Source organism: Dysidea avara, chromosome 10 (assembly GCF_963678975.1).
Source record: "Dysidea avara chromosome 10, odDysAvar1.4, whole genome shotgun sequence".
NCBI classification, from domain to species: Eukaryota; Metazoa; Porifera; class Demospongiae; order Dictyoceratida; family Dysideidae; genus Dysidea; species Dysidea avara.
In genome coordinates this window covers 14,743,395-14,764,649 of record NC_089281.1, presented here as the reverse complement: position 1 = coordinate 14,764,649, position 21,255 = coordinate 14,743,395, and the positions used below count along the sequence as shown (strand labels likewise).

Here is a 21,255-nt window from a genome sequence, read left to right as displayed (position 1 = left end):
TCTTGCCATGCCCACAACTGACTACTGTGTAGATCAGATCTGTGGTCGCATGTTAGTCCAAGGATTCACATACTTGTCTTTTTTTTTGTTGTACACATTCATCATAATCATGATGGTCAAAATAATTCGTGCAGTTCTTTATCGTACTTTGCCTACTGCTAGCAATGAGCACTGTTAACACTGTTGTCTTATCTATTTAGCCTTCTTTTGTAAAATAGCCACCGTATATACGTTTTACACTATTATTAGAAATTTCCTGTAGTCTGTGCCTTCACTCTAGCTTTGCCGGCTCTTTGGTTTATAATGTTTGTAAATAGCAACAAGTATGCAGTGTTAAAGAATTGCTTCCAATGCACACACTTTCAAACAGGAAGGTAAGGTTACACATATGCTTTTTGTGTTATATATAAATGATATTTCCGAAGCTATCTAGGTGTTTTTGCAGATGACACAAAGATATTTTCAATAATTAAAAGCATATGTGATGTGACAAAACTCCAAAGAGACTTGATCAACATGCAAGAATGGAATGGAATCTGGTTACTGAATCTTAACTTAGAAAAGTGCAAATTGATGCATATAGCTAAAAGCACAGGAGCAAATTATACAATGGAAACTTTGGGGTCTATTGTAGAGTTGACAATGACAGATTTTGAGAAAGGTTTAGGCATATGGGTAACATCTTCTCTTAAACCTTCCTTGCACTGTGATAAAGCTGCAGCTGCTGCAACCAGAATCCTGGGATTGCTTAAAAGAACTTTTACAAAATTCTCTAAAGAATTGTTTATCTTCCTGTATAAAACTTATCTTAGACCACAGCTAGAATATTGTGTCCAGCTTTGGTGTCCATATCTAGCCCGGGACATTGGCACTCTAGAAAATGTACAAAGGCAGGCCACTAAACTTGTGAATGAACTAGTCAAACTACCTTATGAGTCAAGGTTAAAAAAACTCGGACTCTATTCTCTTTACTGTCGACGACAACGAGGGGATCTAATCGAAGTTTACAAGCTTTTACACGGTTATTATGATGTCGACTGGTCAAGGTACTTTACTCTAAGCTCTGTGCATCACACAAGAGGACACCACTTGAAACTTTTCAAAAAACCATCACGTCTACTTTTAAGGTCAAATTTTTTCACCCAGAGAGTGATAAATACATGGAACTCCCTGCCAGCAGAAGTTATTTCAGCACCAACAATCTCTACTTTCAAAGCAAGTCTTGATAATTATTGGAATGACATAGGATATGGATATGAACAAAGGCCTAGTGCCTAAACTTTATTTTTGTAACCCTGTTTGTATATCCATCCATTAGTAATAATAATATTTGCAAAAAAAAATACAGTGAGTGTAACAGGGGTTCAAACCAAAGTTATAGACCTCCAAAACTATATAGCACCTTTTCAATTATACTTAATATAACATCTTTAAACAGGCTGTAGGACCAGGTATCTTACAGACCTTCAGCACTTGTGCTGTAATGCTTAGTTTTAAAAAAGATAGACTACAGTTAGCTGCATGTGCCTCTTTTAATGCAAGACAAGACATGGAGAGGAGAGCCCTATAGCTTCAAGTGTGGTGTACTACTGTATGAAATCACTTTTAGCAGTTGAAAAAGGTGTTTGTGGTTGAAAAAAATGTGTTTGAGCAAATTTTATGTGAGTCCAGTCCAGTGAATGGATACACTCATATAAAATAATCCCGGGCATTTGCTTCCTATAAGTGATTTTGGAGTAAACAAGCCCAGCATATATTCAGGCCCAGGTTTATTTCTTAGAGCACACGTGGTGAAGGGTGATTGTGAACAAAGTGGTGCTGAAAGTGCTTATATAATCAACTTACAGTTTGGAATCTTCACTTTGCAACAATGAAATACAATTTATCCAGTATATATAGACTCTTGTACAGCTCACGACTCTGGTGTTTATTAGAATTATTGTCTAGTTTTTGGCACCTCGGCATCTATGCGGACCCAGGCGTGTATTATAGTTTGGGACAAAGTACCCGGCGTGTATTTGAGCCCAAGCGTTTATTTGAGCCAGGCTTTAATACAGATATATGCAGTGCGTAATTGTTTGCTGTTGCTGTGCAGTAGCTAAACAAACTCATTTCTTTTTTGCTATCAATAAATGTTATGTAAAAACTGAAGCCATATTTCATAGTTTGTTGTTTGGCTTCGGCTGTTTAGTATAATAGACCCCATGGCACGCAGAGTTTTTTAACACCTTTTAACACATTGTTTCTTGTCCGATTAGATTTGAAAGTAATTCTTGCTTGAATTACGGAGTGGTTTATTTCAATTACTAATATTAATGAAAAATCCCTGTCACCTTTTGAGGTAATGGCTAGGACTATTGCTAATGGCAGCGTCTCACATGAATGGTAGTGAAAGAGCATCATCCCTTTTACATGGTAATCACTTTATGCTGTAGTCTATAAGCCAGTGTACAGTACTAAGCTGTTTTTTGTTTAGAATTGTTCATGAAATAGTGCAGTCCGTATTGGATCAAAAGTTGCTTTGGCATCAGCCGTTTCTGCTCATGAAATAGCGACCGCTATTACTGTCGGTGATCAAGACAACTTCCAGTTGACAAAACAATTTTCTGAATACCTTGTAAATATTCTGAAAAAGTGTTTAGTTACCTAATGCCGCTCATGAAACAAAACACCTTAAGAGTGCTAAAACATGGGGTGAGTACCACAAGCTTCGAACATCAGATCCATTTAGAGAGGACAGAAATACTTTTTGGACAGACTTGGAAGTTTTAGTTCATCAACAGTTTTCTGTCATTGTCACCCCTGAAGTGTTCAAAGAAGTAATTAAATGTGACCATCCAATAACAACAAATGATGCACTGACATTACCTCCCCTGTCAGATATGTTGCAGGCTATGTTTGCAGAAAAGCACCGGAAGCGCATCCTCCTGTGCTGGAAGAGAAGCAATGATGCTTGTCTATCAGACCTAAATGATGGTGATAGATGACATAGAGAACACTGGCTATCAATGAAACATATCAATTATTTTTGATTATGGAGAATTAAATTTGACTAAAAATGAATTTGCACATAATCACGGCAAAAGATGGTTGAACTCTAAATATTCCCAGGCATTTAGAGTTACCAATTCAGCTTGTTTGACAATACGAGGAAACTGCAGTGGTCAGAAAAGTGCTGGGATAGAGAACACCCTATTAAGAAGATGAACTAAGAAGGCTAAAAAGTGACATATTATTGCACAAATGCACCATTGAAAAAGAAGATCTTCATTGGTCATCAAACTAACTGATAAGCATTTGGACTCTTGTGAGTCCTTCCTCTCTGTCTCTGCTGCCCAAAATAATTCTCTAAACTATCCTGACAAAGTTTGTTGCTGCAAAAAATATCCCTGCACCAGGAATAGTGAAATGTATTGAACCAATTCCACAAATGACTTTACTAGGGAAAATTTTGTGATGATTCACACATTTTATTGGTATGGCAGTTACTTGTAATTCTGATACCTTGACGGGTTTTCAAGGGTAAAAGCATCATAATTTGTTCTTGCTTGCGATCTTCAATTCTCTCTTCACTCTTTTCCCAATTGTCCAAGAAAGCAACCATGTCTTCTTCTAACCACCGTATAATAACTAAAATATTGCAACATGCATTGCTTCTCAAACACACCTTGAGTCTGAAATCTTTAGCACGGTGGTAGGGATTTTTAAAGGAATTCTTGCTGTGCAAGCCAGCCTTTGCATAACTGAGATTCAGGCAGTCAAAAACTTGTCAAACGTTTCAACAAATTTGGCGATTTCCTCTGCTTCTTCACCTTGGGTCAAATGAATCCTTGTATATATCCACTTGATTATTACTTGCAATTAATCAGAACCTACAGCTGAAATTGATTAATAATAATGGATGCAATACTTGTGTAGCCAAATCTACACGTGTTTTAGAATAGCTGGTCAGGACAACATGCTCATACTTCAGCTTCTTAATCATTGCAGTTGAACAGTTCAAGTAATAAAGACGAGAAGGAAATCTAGCACTATGGTAAGCCTGGTAGCCATGCATAAACCACGCAATGAGGAACAAGTTTATGGCAGAAAGCTTTCTAACAATGAAGTAAGTGTCAACAAAAATTGTACTTTAACAATAAAAGATGGGCCATAGTTAAAAAGGTGTAGGTTTAGTAGCAGCTATATCTAAGAATTATGTTATAGACCATGCAAAAGTTTAGACAGTGAGGTAACATTTAGCACTAGAAGTCTTGTAGAACTTATGGTGCTTAAGCAGACAGTGTCAACAAAAAATTAGTGTATGAATGCTAGGATTTAAGTATGAGCCAATGTAGTCAAATGCCTAGCACATAAGGGCAGGGCTCAGTCATAGCTATAGATTAACCCTTAACGCCGCTAATTCACTAGAATGTCATCTTCTCCAGCAAAAGCACAGGTCAGAGGGTGCCCGAAATTCAACAGACAAGGAGTGTTTCTACAGTGCAAATGTCGCACACTGCTTGTGTGCCATATGAAGTCTAACTTCTGGGGGTGCAACCTCCAGAAGATGTGGATGTGGACATCTGTGGGCCAGTTCAATCACAAGTTTTCAGATCAATGACTTTGTTCAGAATTACTGCACTGGATAATAGTAGCAAAGGGATTCAATTAATTCCCACAATCAATTTGTGGCCTTAACTTTTATATAACCAGCTAGCCAAGCTACATTCAGATATATCCCAGGCAAGTGCCCAATTGAGCTACATTGTAGCATCCTTTGATCCACCTATGCACTATGTTATATTTGTTGAATACCTTTTTTTTTCTGCATGTGTTGCATATGTATACTGTTTACTTGACCGCTACAGGAAGCTGCTGGTGACAAGGTGGTTAAACTAGTCCAATCAGCAATGACTGATCATGAGGTGTTTATTGGTGTGCCTTTATTTGGAAAAGAAGATCTTCTTGTGATGTGAGTGTTTTTATGGTGACATGTCTGATTGCTATGCTCAATTTCTAGGGTAGCCCAGAAGTGTAGGGTGTGGCTAAGTGTATCACCTAACCGCATGGAAATCCTACAAGTACTACAATCACCTAACGTGTTCACAATAGACCGTGATACCACTAGGGTACATGTTGTGCTTGTCAATGAGATTACCCCACAAAGGTACACATCCTACGTTGATTACTGTACATGTGATGGTCCTTTCCTGTTAGGGTGGACAAGTGGATTGACCAGTATGGCAAGGTTTTTGTTGTCATGCCAACCAGTCGACATTGTGGAGTAGGGTCACTCCCTTTTAATTCACATCCCAATATCACCATTATACCATACTCTGATCATTGCTCATTTTCAGAATTGAAGAGTTTTGTTACAAGTGTACACCCTCGTTCTGTGAGACCTAATGTATCCAGGTGTCATGGTAACATGGACTACTTTAGTGAACTATTGGACCACACTCCCTCAGTATGTCATGTAATCATTAATCACATCACATCATGTGATCCCCCAGGAGGAATACACCATACCCCTACCAATCAAGACAATGTTGACATGTTCTGAATCTGCTACCAGTGTGCCTGGGAGGTTAAGAAAACGACATTCCTCGTTACCAACACAACGGAAAAGGTACAGTGAACATTGAATAACAGGTCATCCAAGTTTTGTTTACTGTGTTATGCAAATAATCTGTGACCATATGCTGGAATGATTTTGCAAGGCCCTGTCTGCCCATACTTTAGTCTATAACACATGCAGAAAGCATAACACCATATGAAAATATAACTGCTTATTGCAATATAACTCTAATGCAGCAATCATTTTGACTTGCTTGACCAAGTACCAGGTGTCCAAATAACTCGGTTCCACTGTGTCATTCAGTTAACACTTTTCACAAAATTTGGACCGTATTCATAATGTCTTATGCTGTATACTGTAGTGGTCATTATAAGAGTTATTTGCAGGAAATCTCAGGGGGTTGAGTTTGATGATCAGCCACACCCATCTGATGCAGCAGTGGATTCTGGAAACCAGCTACACCCATCTAGCTTGTATTCACATAGTGATGAATTGTATTTTCAAATTTCAAGGAATCACCTCTCCAAGATTGATGGGTTGGGCTCTGCATCACATGATGCTTGGATTATGGCACTGAACTATTTTACAAACCAGCCACACCCACAAATTAATACAAATGATTGGTTACAATTACTATATTGATATATGAATCTAGTTGTAACTTGTCAGCGCACTATATAAGCTCATCACGTGTCACCTGTTACTGATAATACTCTTTCACACATCCATACCAGAAATCCGCTTTTGTTTTGGAAGGTAAACAAACGGCAAATATCTACAACAGTTCATTCATGTTCATATATATTTTGCAAGTCATATTGGTCCACTACTACTTTTGGTCATTACAATTGAACCCTTTGTGACTAAGAACTTTTGGTCATAAAAATGCATAAGGCTGGGAAATGCATAAGGCTGGGACCAAAGCAAAGTTTTTAGAAATTATATCTGACTGGGTGTTGGATTATGTAATAAATTCTTGTCCATAAAATGTACTCTGGTTGGAGGTGTTCTGTCATGTATTGTGCCAAAACAGCCAAGCCACAAAAAAGCAATTGGAAATTGAAACTTAAAACTGCAAGTTTTGTAAAATAACTTCTAGTGCTCATCTCTTGACAATGGCAACCTCATCATAGTGACCATTCCAACCATGAATAATGAATGCATTTCACTATAATTTCTTGTGATGTTTTGCTTTAGTAAAATAAGAGTTGTTTGGTCATTAATGGGTCAACTTCTTGACATAAACCGTAATAGTTTTTGGAACAAAAAAAATGTATAATTACACTGTAGTTTATTGACGTTTTGAACATGAGAAAGTCCACTTTTATTTTGAACATTAAGGGGTGGTATGGGTCATGCTGCTCAGTGCTGTATTTTACAGAAGACTTGCTCTCCTTGTCTCTCTTCAGAAGGAGTAGTGTCATATAGTTTTGTGATGTCAGGGTGGTGGCAAGGGGTGCTGGTAACCCTGGGAATAATAAAAAATCTAGGTAAAAAAAGTTTTCATGTATCTGTAGCTCCATAGTGCTTGAACAGTATAATTAACCATTTCTGCAGTGGAAGCTTCCTCAGGGTAGGGCATCTCCCATTCCTAGTTTGAGTTGAATCTAGCTATCATTGGTGTATATGCACCTTCAAATTTCATCTTATTTCAGTTCTTCATTTAGCCACGCAGTCTTCGATGATTCCTGTAGTAAAGGGGAAAAAGTTAAAAGGAATAATCAAGGTCAACCATAGGCTGGCCTTGGAACTTGCAATTACAAAAAGAAGTGATATCTGCATAGAAACAGCCAAGCTGTGAAAAAAGGTGTAGCCTTAAAAGCATGAAAAAAAAATTATGAAATCAAAGGTGGGCAGCCAACCAATGGCTGCAATGATGTTAATGCTAATAAAATTTAATAATGGTGTGCATTGTTAAAATTTATTAGCATTAACATCATTGCAGCCACTTGTTGACCACCACCTTTGATTTCCCAACTTTTTCACCCAGGCTTTTTAAGGCCGCACCTTTTTTCACACCTTGGCTCTTTTTGTGCGGATTATATATTGCATGGTCTCACACAGCCAAACTGCTTTTATTGTCATTGGGCTGAAGAGTGACTTGTACAAGGGAATACCTTCATCTCAGGCTGTACTGGAACAGCAGCTATACTCTGCCTTACCAGACAAATAAAATTCCATCCATTGTAGCTTCTTTCTGTGGAGTGGGCAGGACAGGTCATGCATGACTATGCACTTAGCTAGCTACATAATCAATGTAACATGGTACATAAGTTTTAGCTACTTGTTCAAATCTTTCATGCAGTATTCTACCTTTCCTGACAATATCAATATTAATGATCACTCAACTGTAACCTACAGTTGATTTATGCAGTCCTATATAAAAATTGTGTTGTTGGCGGATACAGAGGGGGGTCAAGAGGGTTCTCTAAAATTCCAAGATCGAGATACTCTAATAAAGCAGTCACTCTAATACTTTGGCCCCTTTTCTGTTACACCTTATTTGCTATAAGTCACTGAAGTCATGTCCTTGTAATCAGGTTAGGTAATCCTATAAGGCTGCAGCACAAGTTTCTGTCATGCAGACCTTCAGTGCTGGTCACTGTAAAGTGTAATAATAAAGCAGTCACAGTATTCACTATGTAAGGATTTTTATGTACTTTATCAGTGATAAATGCACAGTTGGTGGGGTGGGAAGCTATTGAGCAGCATGCAGATTGTGATCTCTTTTTTGTCTCACTTCCAAACCAGATCATAATGTAGTGCCATTTTGACCCCCCTTTCCAAAAGTCTGGATCCTCCCCTGAATGTAGAATTTCGTGAAATTCTTCTGGTGATCCAGCCTCATTATGATATTTGCATAAACACCAAACAATACTTATAACTTTATTATATACTCAAGTATACTTAATCAAAGCTAGGACTGGGCATGCAGACTGCATGATGAGTCCATGGGGAAAAAACTGTTCCCTTGAATGATACTGATAGCAAATATATATTTTACTCTATTACATAGCCCCGAGAAAGTTAGAGGTTGAGCATTTAAAATGACTTGCTGTGAATGATTAAGATCCAAAGCGCTTAATTCTGTATGTTTATTTCTTCAATAATTGACAATATGACACATGCAGTGTCAGTCAAATGCCTTCGGAATTAAAGCCATATATCTTTCTGTTGAGTATTCTTTCATTTTCACTGTGAAGTATTCCAGTACACATGAAGGTTAACAACGGACATGAATGGGTCCAAGTACTTGTACTTTACTAGTACTTAAGTAAATACTTTCTCATTCAGTATAGCTACCCCCACATGATGCATGTGCTTCTGTACTTATACAGGGTGACTGTTCTATTAGAGTACCTTCGCTAAGCTTTTTAGCAAACTCAGTAAGTGCCATAAAGACCCATAGTGAGTGCTAGTGGCAGCGTATAAAGACCACTCAAGGAGCAGTTGTAGTACTAACTCCCTCAAGGTTGGCGCGAAACTAGTAAGCCGCGCATGCGTAGTCAACTTACAATGGACAAAATTTCAAGCAGCAGTCCCAGACCTTCACTCACGAATTCGGTGTGTTCTTCTACAGTTTTATCTGTTGGTGATGAGAATCCTAGTGACCATCAGGAGATTTCCAGACTAGTAGAGGCCGACAACGAAACTGATCGTGACCATGAACCAAGGAATAAACCAGCTAGAGACCAGGAGCCGGCTGGAGCCAGCGTTCAACCGAATCCATTAGCCGCCAACCCGCTATTTTTAGAAGGTCTGATTCTTGTAGAGGAACAACGTTATAAGGAGTTGGCGTTTGTTAGAAGCTACAGTGCATCGGACAAGTGTACTATTTATGTCATAACTCAACGACTACTGTTTAACCACCCACCATATGGACTGACTTCTCGAGTCAACATCACGTTGAAAGGTTGCGAATACGTGATCAATGCTCTTGCCTTCCACGTGGAGTCAGGCACACTAGCTAGTGTTGAAGACTTGGATGATCTGTGTAAAAGATTCTCAAGCCAATCTTTATACAAGTTCTGCCCTGGCATAGACTGGAATGTGTATGAGCAGAAATACCATCAAGTCATAAGGTACCATCTAAAGTCAGTTAGATATTCCACTTTCCCTTACCAGAGAGTTGATTCTGTGAAATGTGTAGTATGGTTTAAGGCAGCAAGAAATGCTACACTTGCAGAAAAATCTGCTAGTGAGGTTCTGTGCTACGCTTGCAAGAGGCTGAAAGCCAACCTTGACTGGCAACTCAAGCGTACAAGAGCTGAAAGTCCCACCAGGAAAATCAAAAGGCAATCAGCATCTTCATCTGCTAGGCTCATGTACATGTCTCCTGACAGTCAACGGAAACGCAAACAGAACATGGTCAAGCAAAGGAACAAAGGCAAAAGGAATAAGAAAAAAGCTATATCTGCTAACACTGGTGAATTAGACTCTGTCAACACAGAGTAGCATGGCTCACCAAAAGCACTGCCATATAAATCTCTTAGATATAATACAAGCGTTCAAATACACTCTAGTTGTGACCATAGGTGCTATACTTTGTGATACTGTGAATTCATACAATAGTGGGAAAACTAGAAGCAAATTTATATGGGAGAGAGTGTCTAACTGCCAGTATGGCCTATACAAACACACTGCTGCAAGTTCACTTTTGATCATATGTACACCTCAATGACAAAGAACTGTTGATAGGTGATGATCAGCATTGGTAAGGTCAAGCCTTTCTTCTAAGAGAAGCCTCATGAGGTGTTACTTGCAGCATTGCCTCTTTACTGAATGTTAGACAGTCTCCCCCATGCAACTCTTTCCACCATAGATATCCCTAGTGTAGCCTGTGGTGTATGAGTACATAGTAATTGTGACATACAATTGGTCAACCAAAAGTGAGAAAATGGTCAGAAAAGGTTTTCTCTTTGAATACATCATGTATGACAAGTTTCAAGTAAGATTCCAATCATATATTATAGTGTCTACCGTGATGGGAATGTGCTCACAATTCCCTGAAAAATGGGTCAATTTTTAATGGCTATCGCACACAAAGCAACAATTTAAATATATCCATGCTCCTTATTAAATTAAAGATCACTAAATTGTCACCTAACAGTTACACATCAGGGTAGCCAGGAATAGAGAAGTTGTTAGCAAACTGCTCCACTCTTTTCTTTATGTCAGCCAGTTTAGCCTGTGTTTCCTGATCAGTCTCTATAACCTGCTTGACTTGCTTGAGACTGCCTCCACCTGTAACAGATCATGTGAGCTACAACTACCATATTGTAGACTATTTGTAATAAGTCATATCTGCAATTACATCATGATTGCAAAAATGGCAAAGAGTGGGGGTGATTAGTACAAAGAGCCATTGGAAGGGATAACGTTTCAAAAAGTTCCCCATGAAGAAAGTAGGAGAAACTCTGGTGAGACTTATAATAATCATCCTATGCGGGAGAACGCATTTTCGATCTTCTAAGTCTGGTTTTGTATTCAAAAGCAGAGCTAGGACTTTTCAAGAAGTGTGAAAATGTGTGCCCCTACATAGAAATATAGTTAATATGTCTCACCAGCATTTTCTCCTTTCTTCACGTGGAACGTCTTGAAACGTTATCGCTTCCAATGGCTCTCTACACAAAGTACCCCCCAGTCTTTTTGCCATTTTTGTGTTATGACGTGATTGCAGATAAGGCTTATACAACATACGCCAACATCACAGTAGGGGGATATCCTACATACCTGCTTTAGCTTTCACTTCAATACCCAGTTGTACTCCCTCATCAATGAACATGGCTACTTGCTTAAAGTCATCCTCATTCATGTTACGTGACGTCAGAGCAGGACTACCTACAGAGTGTGTCAATTGTCACCCCCTTTATGAGATAAACGCATCACCTAGCCTGATTCCTCCAGGGGTAATGGCATTCTTGTCACCGGGACAGGTGTTCTTGTTGACTGAAATATTGACTAGTTCTAAGATGTGTTCTGCAATAGCACCATCAATACCCTACAATATTAGAACACTAGAATGAATACTGTAATTTGCTTTGTCATCGCAAAATATGAAAATTGTACATGAAAACCTTTTTACCACGATAGCACCAGCCAGTACTGCAAAATATCAAGATACTCTAATAGAGCAGTCATTCAAAATATTTTTTACATAGAAATGTTAATCATGATTTTTTTTTTTGTATGAAAACAATACAGTGGGACCTATGCCGTTAATGAATACCATCAAATGTTCTAATAGAGCATACTTTACTAACAGTTACTTCTATGTACAGATAACATCTGAACAATTCTTTATCAGCAAGCAATGATCAATTAATGTAGGTAGGTGGTTCAGGAATATGTAAGTGTGGTTGTAACTTTATATCAAATTGATCATAAGTTGTAAATGAGATAAAAATTATGTGAAGGGGCAATAGATAGGGCCAGTAATTTTATATCAGGGGCAGATACAGGGGGCTCTTGACCCCCCTCTGAGATTGAGATACTCTAATAGAGCAGTCACTCTAATAAAGCAGTCATGGTATTAGAGCAGTGTGTAGCTAGCGAGCTATGTAAGAATTTTTATGTACTTTATCAGCGATAAATGAGTAGTTGGTGAGGTGGGCAGCTATTGTCAGCTGGCTGTGACCTTTTGTTTATTTTTGTCCCACCTTACCAAACCAGTAGGCATGAGTTTATTATGCCAGCATAATTTCAGGAATAATAGGTGGTTGAAAGAATTGGCAAATATTCCAAAATAATTGGATGAATTCCAGGAATAATTGGTACAAAATTATAAGTTTCCTTGTATCCTGATGTAAAAATCTTTGAATACACCACTGAAAACGGTTGAAAAGATAGAGATATTCTAATAGAGCAGTCACTTACTCTAATAGAGCAGCCAACTTTGAGCCCATAATTATAAGTCAGTTACATAAATTTGTAATTAATATGCTTATATCTGGCATTTCAGGAATAATTTTGGGAATAATAGGTAGATGGCGAATAATTTTGAGAATAATAGGTGAATTTCCAGAAAGAATAATTGGGGGAGCATGATAGACTTAAGCCTACAAAACAGACAGTGTAGTGGCCTCAGTTCATTTTGACCCCCCCCCCCCTTTCCATTAGTCTGGATCCACCCATGTTATATTATGTGCAATTCCTACTTTTTTTTGTAAATTGTTCAATTTCTCTGTGTCTCTGGATATTATGGCATGGTGATGACAGTGTAGACTAATTTGTAAAAACACCATTCACTTCAAAATATGTCTTCAAGCAGATATTTCTTTGTGAGCCAAATTTTAATTCACAAATTTTGCAGAAAGTTTGGACCTCACACATATGACCTGCTGTACGGTGTTGACTGTATACTATATGAATTTCATTCATCATCGCACACTCTATATATATATACACACCTACACATCCCTGTGCCAATAGAACAGCCAAGTGACATGATGGAACATCACTTGGATGGGTTTATACCCCATATTCTACCCAATCATCATATACCTTGGCTCGTAGGTCCAGAATACACAAGTGGTTATCAGTTCCGTCAGACACGATCACATGACCCTTCTGTTTGAGTGCCTCCACCATGGCCTGACAGTTCTTCACTATTTGTTGTTGATATTGTTTGAACATGGGCATGGCAGCCTGCCGCAACGCCACAGCAACCCCTGCGATCACGTGATTGTGTGGACCACCTTGTAGTGATGGGAACACAGCAAAGTTGATCTTCTTCTCAAAATCATACATGATTGGTTTGCCTGCTTTGTTGGTCCCTTTAACACCACGACGATAGAATATCAGTCCTGCCCTGCAAAAAGGGGGTAGCCATGTAGTCTTCACAGTTTATTTATACCATACCTAGGGCCTCTCAGAGTCTTGTGTGTTGTCGTGGTAACCACATCAGCAGCTTCAAACGGTCCAGGAATGATCTACAATTTACATCAGTACTGGTGTTACTCTAAACAATGCTCACTAGTTACCCCTGCTGCCACTAGTCCACTAATATGTGCCATATCCACCATCAAATAGGCACCACACTGATCAGCAATCTATAGTAAATAATAATAAGATGATGATGTAAGTATAAAGTTAAGAGTACATGGAAATATACAGAAGAGATTGGGCACACATTAATTGGCAATGAGTGCCATCCACCAAATATGGCACAAATGCTGATATTTTGAAATCACGTTGTGATCACACAAAAAAGTGTTACATTGACCTTTTCTTTGAGACCAAGAATGTCACTACTAGTCAGTTCGTGCACTCTTATACAGCTGCGCAAACAGTTAGTAGCACTGTGAAGCCCTTCAAACAGAAATTGTTTATCAAAAAGTATTGAGGAGTATTGGGAGAGATAGCATTTCACTACGATAACGTTTATGTAAGGGCAAGATGAAGCATACATACTTATACATTTTTGGTAACATTGATTAGCGAAGCCCTGAACTTCTTAACCGTGTTAACAAGCGATTCATGCAGTGATCTGAAAGCTTCAACAAAGACTTTCTATAAAGCACAAAAAGTCATCAAGCAGAAAACAATTCTTTCAAATGAGATATATAGTCTTGTAAAGTCATCACTTGTTAACAGGGTCAAGAAGTTTAGGGCTTCTCACCGAATAACTAGCAAAAAGTGAAAGTCTGAACAGGATCTCTACTGTCATTGTACCAGACTCTAGTTTTTCCCACCCACACGCAAAAGAAAAGGTAGTGGTCTGGCTAGTAACATTATGACTACCATGACATGAAATTTCATGCTAGAATGCACAATGTTTGTACAGTATGTAATTTTAATTGTCTTTCCATGAATTGTATGCAAAACATTGTTCATGGTCTAGCCACAGACAATGCAGTTACCAGTGTTGCAAGTTTTACTTGTGTACTAGAACAAAGGTCAAATTTGGCACCTAAAACTCCTTGTAATTTAGTTACCAAAACTTACATCCTGTCAGTGACTAAGGATTATGATTGCTCACAGTCTCACCCTTTGTCCAGCTGTAGTACTACAACTACATAGACTACAAATAAACCAGATTTGTCACATTGGGAGTTAGTCTCGTGCCCACGCACTAATGCGCAAACACCATCTGGTGACAATGCTCGGATTTCTTGGGCCCGGAAGTGCAATCCAGCCAAAATATAGGCTGGCCAATCAGAATCAAGGAGTTGCATAAATGCATGAATGTACTGAAAAAGCAGATGATTTAAAGCCATTTATCAGAAGTTACTCACCTAGGTTGTTCAAAATGTTTGTTGTCAAGTTGTGTTTTCCGATCTCATCTTATGAATCGTGACTCGACGTTTCATCAGAAATAAAACGCTATCCTCTACTAATAGGATAAATGAAGAGATCACATCTAGAAAATACCCTATTCTGAGTTTTACTTTATTCCTAGTCATTTTCGAATGGTTTTTCACTGTTATTAAACAATTATGCAACTCCTCGATTTTGGCAGCTAATATTTTGAGTGGATCGCAATTCCGGGCCCAAGAAACTCGAGCATTGTCACCAGACAGTGTTTGCGCATTAGTGCAAGCCCGGCTGGGCACAAAACTAAAATTGGGAGTTGCCTCAAAAAAGTACACGACTTAACAGCTGGTAAGACACATATACCAGTATCCATGTTACCAAAGCTTTGGTAGGGTAAAACAATTTCCGAAGGTCACAAGACCTCTAAATGTCTCTGAAGCTTTGAATCTGACCCAGCCCTATTACATACCTGTCTAAACCGATCCCACTCTATCAATCTAGAGTAAGCACTGGCTCCAGCGATGATCATTTTGGGACGGAACAATTTAGCATTTTCTTCCAACCTGTTGTAATCTATCAGTCCAGTAGCCGGCTATGATCACCATGGTTACACCATACAGCCAATCAGAGAGCAGTAACTCACGTCCAACTTGTATGGCATTGACTCAAAGTATATTGAAGTTGCCGATATCCTTTTCTGGTCTGTCATGTAACCATGAGTAAGATGTCCACCGTCAGGGAGGTCCAACCCCATCACTCTTTCATGAGGGGACAGTAGAGCTGTGTAGACTGCAAAGTTAGCTGGAGAGCCTGTGAGAATGACAGTAGATCAATTGGTGAAATCCTAAAGGGATCTGATACTCTCCTCCCCACTATCAAAGGAGGTTGGCCATCAAACATCTCATGATTTTGTAGTTTGATGGTATCAATATACCACTACTGTAGATCTAGACCCATATTATACCATACACATTTATTTGTACAAAAGCCAGGAACTGAAGTTTAAACAAGCCCAGCATCTATTGAGGCCCAAGCATCTATTTCTTAGAGCACGCAAGGTGCAGGGTGGATGCAGATAAAGTGGTGTTGAGAGTGCTTATGTAACCAACTTATAATTTGGAATCTTCACTTGCAATAATGAAAAATGAGGTAAAGCAGTATACTCTTGGTATAGCATGCAACTCTAGACCCAGGCATGCACTCCATAGCTACCTGGCATATATAATTGAGCCCGTGTGTATTTGAGACTGGCTTTAATACGGTATACATCCCAGAACCCTCCAAACTTTTTAAGCCACATATTGAATAGCTATAAGAATCAAGTACTATTTTATACATTTTTTCATGAATACAGTGGAACCTCAATTATCCAAACTAATTGGGGGGAAAGGGTGTTCACATAATCGAATAGTACGTAAAATCGAACATCCATACATTTATATACAGAGCTTTGCTCAACTACTCTAATAAAGCATACACTTGTTGCCTAATTGAGCAGTCGATTAGGTGTTCGGATAATCGAGAGTTCAGTTAATCGGTGTTCGGATAATCAAGGTTCCATTGTACATGTGATAAAAAGGATGTCCAATGGGTACCGTGTTTGGTTATTATACAGCCACACACAGCAGTAGTGACCAACCTCCTCCTCCTAGGGTAAACTATGGTATGTAGCACATTAAACAAACATGCAGTAACCAAGCAATTATACAGTAGCATTAACAATAATTGCTAAATCTGAAGGCATTTTACATGATGAAATATTAGAATCCACCCCCAACTGTTTTACAATGTGTTCCCTCAAATATATACTAGCAGAAAATCTATGAAGGGGTTGAGCTGCTTCAATTTCATACACCTTTGGACCTCACACATGAAAAACTGTCTCACAGTGCGTACATATACCATGAATGGTGATGTCAAGCACTATATAGTTATTTTACTAAATTGGCAAATACAAATGCTTGAATAAAAACTAAAAACTTAACATTAATTTTTAATCATGTACAGTATACACCTAGATCATGTGAGATCACCTGAGTAAGGCTGTACGTTCACTCCCCACTTGGCAGGGTCCAAACTAAATGCCTCTAGGGCACGTCGTTGGCATAGCAATTCCATCTCATCAACATGTTCAGTTCCACCATAATATCTGCATCACGTGATGGCACAAGTAACTGTAGTAACAATAATAGGACGCACACCCACCTCTGACCGGGATATCCCTCAGAGTATTTGTTATTGAGACAAGTTGACATGCACTCCAAACTAGCCCGACTGGCAAAGTTCTGAAAACAGTAGTTACATAACACACTAAGGTAAAATTGGTTATGTATTTAACTGTACAGTACTAGTGTCCTTTATTCAGAGGTTTCTGTAATCTGAAATTGAATGAGCTTTCAAAAATTACTTTCAAGTCAACAAGTCACCAAACCACCCTGTGAAACTACAAGTTTGACCTGTAAAATTACATATCTGACAAGTGTTAACATGACCTGAAACAAGAGCCTTTGATAGTAACCACAGCTACTTGTACCATGGCAACCACATCATGCTTGGTTGTAATGTCACCAACTACTAGCTTTCAGGTGGGCAAAATACTTTCACTCAATTTACTGTTAGATAATTACAGTGTAATATAACTGCTATAGTGGCTTTTGTCTTTCTGGATATCAACTTGTGGGCTGAATGTTTGGTTTTCAGTAACCTTGTTGACTAAACAAATATCAAGCAACCATTGACATACCAAGCAGCCATGGTCTTCCAATCACTTTGATTTCTGACTTGCACAGTCACTGAGTTATATAGCAACCCACAACCTACATTCTACTTGTAACATGGTAGCCACCTGGTATACACATTCCAGTTCAAGTAGATAACTTCACAAAAATGGTGATGTGGCCAAACCACCTTCTTTTTCATTTTGCAATTTATGGCATCACAACCATTGCACTGCCAGGGGGTGTCACGTAGGTACGCGCTGTAGGTAGACCTGCGACTAGGGCTGAAACGGATAGCAACTTTTACTATCCAGATATCCTGAACAAAACCTATCCGGATATCCTACGGATAGTGACATCATCACTTGCTATAGAAACATTTTATAGTTTATTGTATATAAGCATCCTTGTTTTACTAGTACTAGAAGCAAACAAACATTAAATGATAGCAAAAGGTTTGTGGTAATGTTACACTGTTACTTTGCACCGTCTGTAACAAGATTGGCAGCTGGAGAAAACATGAATACAAGATGTAGCAGTTGCTACAAGACCTTTTCCAGGTACAACTAGTCGTAAAGAACTCTTTATAAGGCAATAACTATTCTGTTACAACTTCTTCAGCAACATTCACAGCCATGGGCTTGGTTGCGAGCAAGCTGATTAACTTACCAGGCTGCTGTTAACTTCACATAATCTAGCTTAGCTAACTCTCCATGATGAAAATTGATTCATCTAGTGATGAGAAGTTGGACAGATAAATGGCTTTAAGTTATTACTATCCGCTTGGCTTCAAAGTACTATCCGGATAGTAAATTATTATCCGGATATCCGGATCATACGGATATCTGTTTCAGCTCTACCTGCGACTGTGGTCAAAGTCTTGACCCGCCGAAATTTCACTTTGATCAGTGACTAAGAGCCTTTTTTGACCTTTGACCGGTGACTTAGCGACGATATTTCAATACTTTTTGATTGTGGGTTGGAAATTTTTACCCTCGACTGTTGACTTGGCACGAATTTGGTGGCCTTGACCTTTGACTTAGACCGCAGTCACAGATCTACCTACAGTGAGTGCCTGTGTGTCACCCCCTTGCACTGACTGGGTAAATCACAAAAGGTCAGTCACCTCATATGTACAATGTCAAAATGCTGATACTGCATCACTGCTTACGACTCTTATATGGTTACTGTTTGAACAACTGAATATATTCCAAAATGAAACAGGAAAGCTGACGTCCAGATAATAACAGAGCTAGTAACAATGGCGCTATAAATACACGCATACCTCAGAAGCAATGAGCTCCAAGCCATGTCTCTGTCTGATTTTCTCCTTCTTGATAATGGCCAACACGTCTGGGTCGTCTTGTTCCAGGGGCTCCATCCCGGTCCAGTCCGTCACTGTAGCGTATTTCGCCATTGTTGCCACCAATTGATGTCGACTGACCTATGGCGTGGTTACACGTGATGATCACCTTATATATTTCGACCATTTTACCGTTAACCAAACAGTTCTGGTTTGATTTATCGACCTCAGCATCTTCGGACTATTAATCCAACGCTCAAGTTAAGTGCAACTAACTCGGGAGCAGCTTACCTCAAATAACAGCTGTTTCGTGCTCGGCTAAATGTGATAAAACCTCAGATGCCGCGTGAAGTCAGCTAGTCGTAGTGTACATGTTTCTAAACAGATAGCTATAGTCCACTTGGGCCAGCGAGCTTTTTATCTCCCACAACCAGTGACGTCACAACACATAATTTTTCCGTCACAGCCATCACGTACATTTTGCTCTATTGTGTGCATGTGTATTTTCTGTCGGTTGAATGTAATGAATTAGACAGAAAATAAACTCCCGCATGAATACTATTGGTGGTCATGTGAGCCTCTCTCACGTGACGTAAAGGTTTATAAGGCTAAGTTAGGTGTAATTATTCATTCTACGCCACGTGGCCCTGATGCTATCTCTGGACATTTAGTAAAACAAACTGCTGCTGAAATTACTCCGATGCTGACCCATCTCTTTCAACAATCTTTGTCCGCTGGTGTGGTCCCTAGACAATGGAAACTAGCACATGTCACTCCCATTTCAAATCTGGCAAAAGATCTGTCCCACAAAACTACCGACCAGTATCTCTGACATCAATCATTTGCAAAGCAATGGAACATATACTCACAAGTCAAATTATGAAACACTTGGAAGCTCATGATATCTTAGTCCCCTGTCAATTCGGCTTTAGATCAAGGCATTCCTGTGAATCGCAGTTGCTTACTGTTACTGATGACTTTGCAAAAGCATTGAATAATAAACTCCAAGTAGATGTTGGTATACTAGACCTGTCCAAAGCATTTGATAAAGTTCCACATAAAAGACTGCTAAGCAAAATTGAATTCTATGGTATTAGAGGCAAGATTTTACAATGGCTAGAGTCTTTCTTGAGCAATCGCTACCAACAAGTTGTCGTAGATGGTTCATTTTCTAATTATTGTAAAATCACATCGGGAGTACCACAAGGCTCAGTTTTGGGTCCTACCTTGTTCTTACTATACATAAATGATATAACTGAGGGTATTAGTAGCCAAATGAAACTCTTTGCAGATGATTGCTTAATATACAAAGTTATTCACAGTTCAACAGACCATCAAACACTCCAACAAGACTTGACAATACTGTCAAAGTAGGCAGATAAATGGCAAATGGCTTTTAACATCAGCAAATGTAAGATAATGCAAATTTCTAATCACCATAGCAAAAGTTTATTTTCGTATGTAATGAATGGCACCTCACTGGCAGTTACAGAACAACATTTGTATCTTGGAGTAAAGATACATCACAGACTTTCATGGAAGCCACATATAGATTACATCTGCAATAAGGCAAACAGAGCTGTTGGTTTTCTGCGACGAAATCTTCAGCATTGTCCTAGCCATCTACGTGAGCTAGCATATAAACAATTTGTCTTGCCTATTTTAGAGTATTGTTCCCCAATATGGGATCCATATCACCAAACCAACATAAATCAAGTAGAGATGGTCCAACATAGAGCTGCTCGTTTTGTCACAGGTCAACCATGGAGACGAAATAAGAGACAGCATCACTAACATCCTTGAAAACTTGCAATGGCCTACACTACAAGAATGTCACAAATCAGCTAGACTAGTTTTACTATATAAAGTACTACATGATTTATTAATTATACCGAACTGTTATCTCCCATTTAAATCTACTGTATTACGGACCCGACACTCACACAACTTTAAACTAGTACCTTACCAACCAAGAATTGATGTATATAAATATTCCTTCCTCCCAAGAACTGTACCAGAATGGAATAGATTAGATGATGAGATTATTGAGACTGACTGTGTTGAAGAATTTAAGCAAAAATTAGCCCCTTGGCTTCTATGTATATAGTTAAGTAACTTATCGTAATTGTATATATTTTTATAGTTTATTATTGTAATTGTACATATGTATATAATTAAGTAACTTGTCGTAATTGTATATATTTTTATAGTTTATTATTGTAATTGTACATATGTATATAATAAGTAACTTGTCGTAATTGTATATATTTTTATAGTTTATTATTGTAATTGTACATATGTATATAATTAAGTAACTTGTCGTAATTGTACATACTTATATAGTTAAGTAACTAATGGAAATTGTACACATGTAATTGCACATCAGCATTATACCCCTGGAGGGTCCTGCTGATTAACAA

General features: G+C 38.6%; 2 protein-coding genes across 2 annotated transcripts in view; one reads left to right on the top strand and one right to left on the bottom strand.

Moving 5' to 3' along the window:
* Positions 1-6,210, top strand: part of LOC136268189 (5' exonuclease Apollo-like) — a 32,377-nt gene extending 26,167 nt beyond the window's left edge. The window contains exons 5-9 of the mRNA XM_066063450.1: positions 4,851-4,954; positions 5,003-5,149; positions 5,200-5,449; positions 5,496-5,611; positions 5,947-6,210. Coding sequence (XP_065919522.1) covers positions 4,851-4,954; positions 5,003-5,149; positions 5,200-5,449; positions 5,496-5,611; positions 5,947-6,202 — 873 coding nt within the window. The 3' untranslated portion in view covers positions 6,203-6,210. The remainder of the gene's footprint in view (positions 1-4,850; positions 4,955-5,002; positions 5,150-5,199; positions 5,450-5,495; positions 5,612-5,946) is intronic.
* Positions 6,211-10,562: 4,352 nt separating this feature from the next.
* LOC136268444 (serine hydroxymethyltransferase, mitochondrial-like) lies at positions 10,563-19,293 on the bottom strand. Its single transcript, XM_066063789.1, has 13 exons — positions 19,127-19,293; positions 19,028-19,076; positions 18,818-18,976; positions 17,021-17,100; positions 16,849-16,964; positions 15,459-15,625; positions 15,285-15,407; positions 13,543-13,611; positions 13,421-13,491; positions 13,064-13,370; positions 11,450-11,561; positions 11,294-11,401; positions 10,563-10,804 (listed from the first exon to the last, which is right to left on the bottom strand). The coding sequence occupies exons 2-13, from the start codon at positions 19,067-19,069 to the stop codon at positions 10,671-10,673; spliced, it is 1,488 nt and encodes a 495-aa protein (XP_065919861.1). The 5' UTR covers positions 19,070-19,076; positions 19,127-19,293; the 3' UTR covers positions 10,563-10,670.
* Positions 19,294-21,255: the final 1,962 nt, after the last annotated feature.

What these genes read in the sequence shown, in the direction of transcription:
- LOC136268444 (XM_066063789.1), bottom strand. Translation starts at nt 19,069, where the DNA reads ATGCTGAGGTCGATAAATCAAACCAGAACTGTTTGGTTAACG. An exon ending in CCCTGGAGGAATCAGGCTAG is followed by an intron (nt 11,402 to 11,449) that starts GTGATGCGTTTA and finishes CACACTCTGTAG; the next exon opens with GTAGTCCTGCTCTGACGTCA. An exon ending in TGAAGTGAAAGCTAAAGCAG is followed by an intron (nt 10,805 to 11,293) that starts GTATGTAGGATA and finishes GATCTGTTACAG; the next exon opens with GTGGAGGCAGTCTCAAGCAA.